Source organism: Ruditapes philippinarum, unplaced genomic scaffold (genome assembly GCF_026571515.1).
Source record: "Ruditapes philippinarum isolate M1 unplaced genomic scaffold, ASM2657151v2 ctg7666_1_1_1_1, whole genome shotgun sequence".
Taxonomy (NCBI): Eukaryota; Metazoa; Mollusca; class Bivalvia; order Venerida; family Veneridae; genus Ruditapes; species Ruditapes philippinarum.
Genome location: NW_026859897.1, coordinates 181 through 12,377, shown reverse-complemented (window position 1 = coordinate 12,377; position 12,197 = coordinate 181). Strand labels below are relative to the sequence as shown.

General features: G+C 33.1%; 1 protein-coding gene across 1 annotated transcript; it reads left to right on the top strand.

The window, feature by feature from the left end:
• Positions 1-556: 556 nt before the first annotated feature.
• On the top strand, positions 557-11,679 carry LOC132758227 (uncharacterized; the record flags this gene model as incomplete). The annotated part of the gene is made up of 15 exons (XM_060749781.1): positions 557-577; positions 1,230-1,406; positions 2,376-2,534; positions 3,050-3,199; positions 3,751-3,850; positions 5,032-5,129; positions 5,572-5,706; positions 6,352-6,591; positions 7,204-7,648; positions 8,246-8,337; positions 8,818-9,051; positions 9,386-9,556; positions 10,191-10,348; positions 10,905-11,226; positions 11,453-11,679. Coding segments are annotated over exons 1-15 (2,729 nt in total), but the record flags the coding sequence as incomplete, so codon positions are not given.
• Positions 11,680-12,197: the final 518 nt, after the last annotated feature.

The following is a 12,197-nucleotide window of genomic DNA, read 5'->3' as shown; positions in this document are numbered from 1 at the left end:
TAGATTAACACAGTCGCGGCACGTCTTCGTCCAGTGTGTATGTAATGATGAAGTTTTTTTCTACAACATGTACTAAAATCAGAAAATGACAGCCAATGGCAGCACGTAATATTGGCCCACTATGTTTTAACGCGTATAAGTTATCATACTCTGCAAAAGCAATTGTTCTATTGAGAACAACAAATATTTACAGAACGAGTACTCAAACATTTTACACAATGTATTATACCATTCGACAAATATTTAATGTTTATAAAATTGTTTGAAAACTGTTTGAATGTCCGTAATAATACAGTGTGCAAAATATTGTAACGGTTCATTGTTCCATATTCACTAAATATAAGACCGATCACAAAGTTATTTTCCACAAATATACTTCATAGACATTCATTTGGTCTATTCAATCGAGAAGACAAAAGTGTTAACTTATTAGTTTTACACTGATGCGTGTTTTTCATAAAAGGCGTAAAAACTGACAAGACCGGCAAGGTACAAGTGAAGCCAATCTTTTTGTGTGTGTATTTGCGTTTATAAATACCCGCCACCGGTTGCACATATGGTCGAGTCCTCCAGAAGAGTATTGGTCATTTTAGATTTTGGAGGATAGTGCAAGATACAGAAAGATGCCCCAGTTCCAGAAGCTTCTCCTGGTTCTTTAACGTGCCAAGTGTTTAAGCACTCATACACGGGACCTCGATTTAAAGTCTCATCCGAAAGACTGATTAGTAAATTTAGTTGGCCAGTCCGGGAATCGAACCCACAATTTCGAGATTACAAGTCTCGCGCTCTAACCGATTGAGCTATGCGGGCTGGCTGAGTGAAGCCAATGAGCCATGCCGTTTAAATACTAACGGAAACAGGTTATCTTACTGACTGCATTCCAATATATTAGTACATTTTAACTTAACATATGGTATTCATTTACCCAATTCACTTAACTTTGTCACATATCTCATTCATTTTTTAACGAATTTGTTCAGATTTAGCGATGTTGTGCATTATCTCTGACAAAGCATATTTGGCAAATCAAATAAACGTTTAAAACAATGTGCTGACTTTTCACACGCTTATAAATCGCCAAGAAAATCGTTAAGAAATGCATCGAATGCTTACGCCTCATCAAATATATGGAATGTGACGAATGATACGGTCTTTTGCGAGTTTATATGATTCGCAAAATGGATATGCTCCCGATTGTTTCCAGCTTGTTGTAAATATTTTACCTGCAGGCTGATCCTGCGTTCGCTGTAAACGATGTTGGTCCAAGTGAAGCAGGTGCAGCAATTGTAAGGAGTTACACAGAGACTGATTATCCATTTGACGAACAACAATTATATGACATGGGTAAAAGTGACATGATGATTACACTTGTGTCAGCCGTTTGTAGTAACATTCACCTGATTGACGTAAGTTAATATACCAATTAAGGTTTACATTTGTTTTTTAATATTGAAATTATTTGTTATATAACGGTAGCACAAAAACAAGTGACCTCTATTCAAGAAGACCGACATTCGACAATTTACAGGAAAAGAGAAAGGGTTTATAGCTTTAAGTTGATTCAATGTAAGTGGTGAAAAAAGTCAAAAGGTCGCGAGTTCGACAAGAGGTTTTGATGGATTCGACTTTATAAAACAAGTTTTAGATAAATAGTTTATCTTTTATATCTTGCATAATTAAGGGCCTCCATTTGTTGCCTTTTGTATGATGCAATATGTGTTTCCGTTGTTGAAAATTAAGATGACTTGAAGTCTTTCGGAGTGAGTCGATAATATACGTCGCTGCGACAATAAATGAAACGTATATCATTTGCTTTTTTTGATTTTCAAATTTTTTGCGTGGTTTATTTTTGGAAAAACTGTTAGGAGTTATTTTTTATTATCAAGCAAAAGACAATTTAAATATTATCTCTATTTGTTTCGTTGATATTTATGAACTACCCTAGTTGAAATTTTGCCAAATGCAAAGAAACGCACTCATCTTATTCAAGAGCCACCACTTCCTATTCTGTCTAAGAAATGCCACTATATAAGTGACTTACATCGTTATCAATCTCGGCTCTCTAAGCTTTTAAGTTAGGAATCACATTTTTTTCTAATCGTCTAAATTGTATTTTATCCGAACCGGTAATAGATCGTTTAAATTGTTACGGTTGGAAAAAAAGTGCGAGAAATCTAAAATTCGGTCACCATTCTGTACTTATAGTCTAAGAAAGTAATTCGTACAAATGAATGCTACACTTTCGGAAAAATGGTTCATGTTAATTATTTTGACAATAGATGGAACGATTTTGTGAAAGGGCAATTATCAATACTTTAAATACATTAAGTACGGATGTGGCTATTACCAATACATTAAATACACTTCTTTTGTAGTTAGGGGAATGGGAACCCCCTGTACCAAGAGTTTTGAATTCTGATGGATATGTGATGGATCTAAACCCCAAGGGAAATAAGGATGTGGGAAGGTTAGATGAAGTCATAGCAGACGCTGACAATAAGACGACTGACCCTGCTACATTGGCTGTACAAGATGTAAGTAAACATTATATTACAATAATGTTTTCACGGAAAAGGGAATAAAACTGTTTTGATGCTTCAACTGACTTAAAGAATACTTCAAAACCTTATACCTTGAAAACTGCATCTTTCTTATCAGAGACGACTTTTAACGTGCTTTTCTACGTATAATTACTGTAAATAATGTCAAATTCTGTCATCAGTTTTCATCGTCAATAAAGGTTTTGGAGGGCATTTGTTCCATAAATAACCAGAATGTGTGGGTAAATATAATATAACAAAATGGTAAGTAAATAAGTACAATAAGTAAATGAAATTTGTTATCTTTGTGATTGTTACTTAAAATATTGATAGAATAATCAGCAATTTAAATGTTTCATGAATTATACAGAAGCAAGGGACATCGGTCATTTCTTGACAGACGTATAGATGTATTGATTATTCAGTGTGCGTTTCTGCCAATACAACTTGGAGAATATCTTTTACATAGATATTAAAGAATGTTAAATGCATATCGTGTGTATCCGCAGGTGATGGCAAGAATGATAAACTTTACTCGAAATATAGTTGAAAATGACTTGAATGGGAGTCGAAGCGGCGATAAGATGCTTGCGTCGTTAGTGACAAACGCTTTTACAAACCTAGTTGCACAGCCTCGTTATCTGAACTATGAGAGTATGGTAATAGACTTATCATACTTATTATCTTAAGACTAACTCAGTAAACATACTTTAATGCTTCTACTTTAGTAGTTGTTTCATCTTTTTCATTTAAATTAAATTTAAAGGTTTGATTGTTATCAACTTAGCACTCTTTAAAGGAAAAATAAGTTTGCATGAATATTTCCTATTGTAAATTGAATATGGTAGCTGCTTCTATACACACAAAATGGAACATATCAGAAATAATTTTGAAAGAAAAAGAAGCGCAATTCTATCGTTGTCTGGTTTTGTTTTTTAATGCAACACCTACATTAATTTTGCAAACGGCGTCTCACTAGCTTTACTTGTTAGGCTGCTCTCCATGCAATATTAGGTTTTCACTAATCCACGGTCATCCTTTGGGAAGCAGACTCCCTCCTTTCAATATTTTAATGAGCATTCAAGTAGAGCCATTTCAAGTCAGCTAGGTCTGCAATCATCGCATAAAAGTATAATTGTCCATGTTGAGATTTCAACCAGCATTAACCACCTGACTTTTCTCGAGGTGATAATTTTATTGTTTATTTCAGATCAATATCATATATTTAGCGAGGATAGTTGGCTTTGATGCCCTTCTGCCGCAAAATGCTTCCGGTGATAATGCAGCCCAGACGGAAACATCATCTGGGGGTACACGTTGAATTATATTTATAAAATATTTACTTTTGATGATGCTGTAGTTGTAAATGGATATGAATAATTATGTCCTTTATTCATAAGAACAAACAGTTATTAGATAAGTGTGGACATGAACAGACGAAGGGTTCGGTTTGAGGCCATTGCTCATTTGTCTCTTTGGCCTTGATTACTTAAAGTTTTCCTGCCAATAAATAGAGAACACTCAGGTCAAGAGTCCGAAGTAATTGTGTAAACATTGGTTTGGTTATTCCTAGTAAAGGACTGTTGATTTTGAGTTTGGAAAACTTAGGGTCAATGTCAAAGTGGATCTTTATGTTAAATTTTTATACTATCAATCACTTGAGAGACATACATCTTCATTGCGTCAATTCCTTTTGTCAGTATCGTAGATACTCTATTTAAATTGCGAGGTCTTTGTGTTAGGGGTCAATGTCACAGTGACGTATTTCGTACATTCCTTGTCTGATTAATGACTTGAGAAGTAATAAGCTTAAGCGTATTAGAATGTGTAGGGACAATGTCCATTGCCTGCAGAAAATATAATATCTTTACCAAGACTATATATATATATAAGTATATATATAAGTATGTTTTTATTTCTTGTTACTATAACATTTGGCGTTTCTGTCCGCCCGTTTAGTTCAATAGGGTTTAAAAACTTGATTTATAAAGACGGTCGGGCGAGGCGACAGTTCTACGTGACAGTCTTATGGAACATTGAGATGTTTAAAATATATTCCCAAGTTTTTCAATATAGAATAGAAACATATCAGAAGAATTAACATATTCAAGTAATCAGTCTCAATAAGTACGACAAAGCTATTTTGAAATCAATTTTAGCAAGAAAATTTTTATATTTTCATATCTAAACAAAATGTATGTTAAGTTAAAACACTGTACAATAACATACGAGTATTATTGTTGAGAAAATAATATGTTAGAAATATCATAGTAGAGCATTTGATCTAAAAGTCGTTAAACATGATTGTCTGTTGCCTTAGCTTTTTCTGCATCAATTATCAATAGATGAATGAGATTTTTTTCCCTAATCAGATCGAGGCTCATTAGAAATTGATACTTGATCGAAAGTGACGACTGAATATCCGGGAAGTGACTACATATCCGGAATATTACGAACTATCTCGAATTTTACCATTTGAATCATTTTTCAGAAATATACTTTATGTTTCAAGAGATAGTGCGAGCTTCTGTACCTGATGATTTTATAGAAATAAGACCCGTTGGTAACCTTGCTTCAGGTAGAAATAATGTAAGTTGATAACCTTAAAAAATATAGAAAATATGTAAATAGGGTTACATTATAAAACAATGAATTCATGTTACAATAGCTCTACATACTAAAAATAAAGATAGTTTAGAAAAATGAACATTCTGCGAATTAATTTCACGCTATATGAGTGTCAAAATGTGTATACTTGTAATTAGAATTAGGAAGATGCTAATATAAGAAATAGTACACAGCACTGAGAATCTCCATGTTTTTTTTGTAATCTACTTCGCAGGTATACTCAACTGAATGTTATTATCTGACAAAAGATAATAGTTTAATAGTTTACGCTCAGACGGTCATTATTATTTATATCGGACAGCTAACGTAATCGTGAATGCTTTAATTGCACTATTTAGAAGTTAACTGACACTTAAAGAAGCAATTTAGATTAATAACAAAGACTTATTTTACAATGTTACAGATTGATGAGATGTTGTTAGCATTATCTGAGAATATTAGTTTATACGACTCTCAGTTGTCACCCGTAGAACGGGCGTATCTGTACGTGCGGATGCAAAAACATCTCAAATATAACACAGAGGAGAAAAAGAAAACGGTAAGGGCTTTGCATATTCTAAATGAATAGAACTGACCACATAATGACGAAAAAAACCGAACATCAACTGAAGACCATAATATGACGTCATTTTTGTCGTCTCTGATACGAGATAATAAGAGTAGTCTGTTATGCGCTTTTATGAAGAACAAAGTTGGCTGTGATGACGATAAAATACTAAATATTTTGTTCAATTACAATGTACGTTTGTAATGTTGTTTTTCATTTGATTATCGCGATATTCAATATTATCTATGTACAAGGCATCTAAAATTGTGCAGCAATATTACTATATCATTAAACACATCTGTAATGCTCATAAACCGTGTATAGATTGTTGTTTACTATATAACCATCAGCTAGCTGCTCAGGTTAAATAAATTTACAATTTTTAAGAGTTGATAAGGGCGAAAAAAGTTATTTGAATGGTGTCATTGGTCTGATCAACAATTATAGGTGACATTTTTATATTATTTTGGTTTTAGATTTTTTAATTTGTATATCATTCAGCAGCAACAAAAAAGTAATTATCCTTCTTTTTGAATATTTCAAGAAACTTGAAAATGTCTTTCAAGTGTTGTTTTATAGTATGTGCTAACGGTTTATTTTATAAATCAGGATCGCTTGCTTAATTAAATATTTCAGGCAAAGGAGGCTGCAAACATGACACTTGAACTAGCGCAAGAAGTGCAGAACCAGTGGAAGCTTTGTAGACGATGCAGTAACGCCCGTAACAGTAAAACAAATCAGTTACTAAAGAATGACAAATCAAACAAATTTATGACCAAGATGACGGCTACGGCCACATCTAAATTCCGTATTGACGGCCTGGGCGAGACGCTAGAAAATTTGACCTATGACACCTTTGACACGGTGTCAGTCTCAGTAGGTGACATTTTAAATTTGTTTTTGTCACGATAGCTTGTGCTTGACATCTCAATTCATTTGCATCTATGATGGTCGTGTGTTCGAATTTTATGGTGGACATAATTCTTCAAAGGAGTCATTAAACTAGTATACCCTAAATTTGTTGTTTTCTCAGATCCGAATGTAATGTAAAATTAAAATGTAAATTAAAAGTGTGATTGCAAGGGCACAGGAGAACATGTCCAATGGCTTAGGAACTTGTTTTATCAGTCAGTATGGAATATGACTTTGATTTCAGCATTATGTTAAGACCTTTTTCAGAAAATTATATATTTTTTACCAAAGATGACATTTACGTACAGTCAGATTCTTCTACTTACAGCATGAATTTAATTATAAAACATCTGCATAACGTGATGCAGTTATCACTTTTAAATTTATAGGAATAGCCCAAGAAGTAAAAGCAATGAATTGCATGGAAGATTTAATTAATTGGACAGCGGTTAACATAAAACTGAATCTGCCATAGAACAAAAATTCTGTAGTTTGATTGTTCAGCTTTACCTTCTTGTCGTTGCATTCTGATTTTATGACTACAATAAATCCCAGTTATATTTTTGTCCGTTTCAGGCATTTGAATTTCAAGAGAATGTTTACATGTATGACAACGACAGCACATCAAGCTTTGTGACGTCAAAGGTGCTTCGAGTCGATGTTAAATCAGTCGATACGCGTGTAACCCCTGGATACATGACGTTTCAACAAACGGTTATTACACCAATCCCGGAGTACGTAATTCCCGAGGTCCACGAAGAGGATGTGTCAGAGTTTATGTATCATAGATTGATTTATCAGAAGTCAACGGACGAATTATGTATAATTATTGAACCACAAGGACTGTACAACTTTACCGAATACCGTGTGTATATAAAATACAGCTCAGTGCCATCTATAATTGATTTTGATTTTAATGTTTACGTTAAGGGAGACTTTAATTGGCAGCTATGTATTCCACCAGAAAAAATGAGAAGTCATACCGGACTTACATATATGGCCGTCCAGTTACCAGGGAACAGTAAGTTATTTGCTAATTTTTATGTCATAAAGAAATTGGGTTCTTTTTAACCTAAGCTTGAAGTAGGTTGTGTTGCTTTTTATGTTGATAGTGGCATTTGTTGCCTTGTTGATATTGCCTTTGCTGAATCAGCGTCATTTCTATTTCAGTTCATACACACTTAAGAATCATTAATTGCATTTTCTATAAACATAACGCATAAGGGCTTAAGAATTATTCAGTGCCATTTCTGTACAATACTTAAAAATAGTGACATATTGCGAGCCGTTTACACTTTTGCAGAAAAATAGTATAATTAGTGACATCTTAATATACTGCAGTCACAAAGTTAAACATTGCGTAACATCTAAACGTGTTGCAATAATCGGTATAATATTGCAATGGTCGCAATGTATTGAAACTCTTTATGCATTACTTAGAAAAATATTGCACACTATATTGAAATGCTGCAATACTGTAATTTATTGCCATTCCTGCAATAAAGTGGAACATTGCAAAGTATCGCTTCTTGCATTGATCTGCCAAGATCAATGTTCTTTCTCAAATATAGTCATATAAGTCTGAGCTAAATAATATCAATAAATACTGTAATTTCAGTGACATCTGTAGCTTACAACCTGACAATTGTAACTGTTGGATGTCTGACTTGGGAAGAAAAGAGATCAAAATGGCATACGGACAAGTGTGAGGTATTTTGATTCCACAATTGTCCTCATTCCTACGACTTTTAATAATAATCGTTTGCTTATAGCCATTCACCTATTGCGGGTTGTGAGGAATTGTCACCATAATAGAATATTTTACTAACTTACTTACTACCGTGCAGGCATTTTAAAGCATATTTAATCACTTTCAGATATATATTGATTCATTAAAGGGAAGAACTATGATAATGATAATATATTTGATAATTTCATTTCTACAGGAACACATTTATTTATAACAATATCTTTTTGCACTGGAAGAGATTGTCTGTATTAAAATCTATGCATTATTGTGTACCTCTTTGACAATTTGTTGCGTCAGTCGCTATGTCTAAAACTAATTTGAAGAAACTTGGTGTTTCAATAATACATTTTTGTTAACAATGTTTCCTTTTCAAATTATGTTTACGAGTAATTTATGTATTATTTGATTTGTATAAAAGGAATTTATATTTTCTTTTAAAGCTTCAATGGAAACCAGACGAAAATCTTGTGTCGTGTTTCTGCAAAGACATCACTGACCTGGTGTTCTCCAATTCATTCTTTGTGGCACCTAACTCTATAGACTTTAATACCGTGTTTTTGCGATTTTCTCCCCTGAACCAAGCGGCCGTTATAGGGACGTTTAGTGTGCTGTTTGTGTGCTATATTGTTGCTGTTATTTTCTTATCCGGTTTAGACAGACAGGATTCGTTGAAGGTACAATTCTCCCCATCATGTTCTTTAATTAAATATTTGGCGAATAATGTTATTGAAATTGCGAAATATGGATAGTACCAAACAGTAATGAAAGGGAAATAAAAATGAAGCAAAAAATACTAAGCAAATACATTTTTTACTGCATTAATATAGAGATAAGTTTGTTGTAAATATAATCCAATAATACAGCTTTCAGTTAGTCTAAGATATAAAAACTTAAAATAAGCCGACAGTATTTGTTGAACAAACGTCGTGAAATAATATTCTTATTTACAAAGTATGTTATTTTTCATAAATTGTGTATTTGGTTTAATAAGTTTATTTTTCCTTGTAGTGGGGAATAACACCATTAAGAGACAACACGATAAATGAAATTAATTATTACATAATAAAAGTATTTACCGGAATGAGGCGCGGAGCGGGAACTAAGTCACGTGTCGCATTTGTCCTGACTGGTTCAAATGGTAGCACCAGACCACGTGAATTGTACGATGGCGTCAGAGAGGTATTTATTCTTTTACGATCATATTTAGAATGTCTAAAGTTTTTTTTCTATGCCTAATGATTTCATATGCTGTTTTTATGTTGTTATAATTAAGGAGTAGTGTACCAGTAGGCCATTTACATTAAATTTTCCTGGATGTACATGAGTAATCACCGTACAAATCACAAACTTTTTAAACCATTGCGCCTTACGTTTTGCGTTTTACAAATCATAAACTGTTGACGATCAAATGCAGAACTAGAATTGTTGATGTATTTTAAATCTGAATTCGTACAATCTGACTAAAGTGCAGATCTACTCACGTTAATTCTTGCACGAAACGCACCGTTAATTTGGAGCAGATTTTAATAAGATTGGTTTCATATTAAGTATATTTTAAAATTAGTTATGGTATTGTGATATTACATCTGCTCCTTCTATACCTGATCATCCAAATATTTGTCGAAGAAGAAAGGGTGATCTCTCCGAAGCATTATCACAACAAGATAACATGAAAATTGCAGACTCAGTTTGATGGTGTCTTTACATGAGAGATCATGAAAAAGTGCAACATCCCTCACACTCAAAGCATAAAAGCATGTTTTTTGTAACGCCTTCATTGCAAATATATTATATCTTATTTGGACTCCCTCAGGAATTCAGTACTGGCAGTGTCATGTCCTTCTTCATGTCAACAAATCAGCCGCTTGGCGATTTGTTACATCTTTATATTTGGCATGACAATAGTGGCGGGTCACAGGCCGAATGGTACCTCAACCAAGTAGTTGTCTATGACATAGAGACATTAAAAGCGTAAGTTTGTGTAGATCTTTTTAATACAATATTCATAAAATCCATTCTACAATTTTTTGTAATGTGTATTGAAATATTTCATATGCTACAATAATATGTGAAAAATGTAAACAAAAATTGTCATAAATGTACAAGTTGATATTTAATATTCTAATAACTATAATAAATACATATAGTTGGGTCTTCTATATATTATGACATAATTATTTATGACTAAAGACAAGATCCTAATATTATGATCACGATATATACAAAACTAAATCAGTTGCACTTTCACTATTCAGTTATACCGAAAATAAACTGTCTGTAGGCAGCACCATGGAAAATGGACGGTAGCAAGCTTTGTTGAACATTGATATTCATAATCAAAACCATGAATGTTTGAGTTATCTGCCTTTTACATGTTGCATTTCAATCGTTAATCCAACAATTTATTTCGAACATGCAAAATTCAATTTTGTTTTAAAAGTTTCCTTTAAGTAACGTCAATCTTTTTGCAATACTTTAAGCTTTTAAACAATCACATAATTATATAATGTTATTATGCAATTTACAGATACACCTTCGTAGCTGAAAGGTGGCTTTCAGTAAACACCCACATAGATGCATGTTTGCCATCAAGCCCTTGCAATTATCCGATAAAATTTGAATCTCGATTCTTCTTCCAACTAAGAGACAAGTTCTCGGAAAACCACACTTGGATTTCAATAATATATCGCCCACAGACAAGTACCTTTACTCGAGTACAGCGTGTGTCATGTGCATTAGCTTTCATATTTCTTACAATGCTTGCGAATGCCATGTACTTTAATCCAGAACCCAATTATATATCACCTGCCATTCTTGAAGTTGGACCATTTCGCTTCACAAAACAGCAGGTGATTACATCATTAATGCCCTTTGTTTTGTTCTTATTTAAGTCATTCTCTTTGTGTATTTAATATTTTACGGGTGTGTGTTTAACATTCCAGCTTCCAAAATGGAAAAAAACTTGGACATGAGTTATAAATTTTTTAAGTAGTGATCTATGACTCGATTGTAGTTCAATAAATGTTTGTCATGTACTTTACTCTCAGACGAATGCAATTACTAATATGTTTACAGATATACATATCTATTATCTGTGCTGCTATAACCACGCCTCCAATTATGTTGATTGTATACATATTTCAACATACTAGACGGAGGAAGCAAACAAATGACGACCATAAAAAGAGGGGCAACACATGTTGCCGAAAACAACGTTCTGCTACTAACGAAGACCGACTTAGAGAAATACAACTTTCTTCTGAAACACCGGAACTTAACGCAGGACTGGTTTTCCCATTTTGGTAGGTATATGATATGAATGTTTATCTCTGTTCTTAGACTATTAATATCGTAAAGCATTTTTAGTGCAAAGGTTAGGCTTAATATAATATTTCTTTGTTTGTTTGTTTGTTTGGTGTAGTTTCACACTACGAAGCTACAAAATGCAGTGTACGACATTTAAAAAATCTGCAATTTTATTAAACAATTGAATACTTAATTGAAATATTGTAAAAATCATTTGTTTTATTTCAAGGTTTGTTTATATCGGATGGTTGTTAGTGTTGACTGCCATTGCTGCGCCTGCGTTTTTCATTGTTTTGTACAGTATTGAGTGGGGGAAACAAAAGTCAGAGGAGTGGCTTACGACTTTTTTCATGTCTATCTTCGAATCAGTTATTTTGGTCGACCCTATATTGGTAAATATGGTTTATATCTAGACAATACAGATTAAGTTTTTTTTAAAGTTTTACTTGTGCCATAAGCACTGCCCATGTATAATTACTTAAAATTAATTTTGAAATGACAAGCAAATAACCAT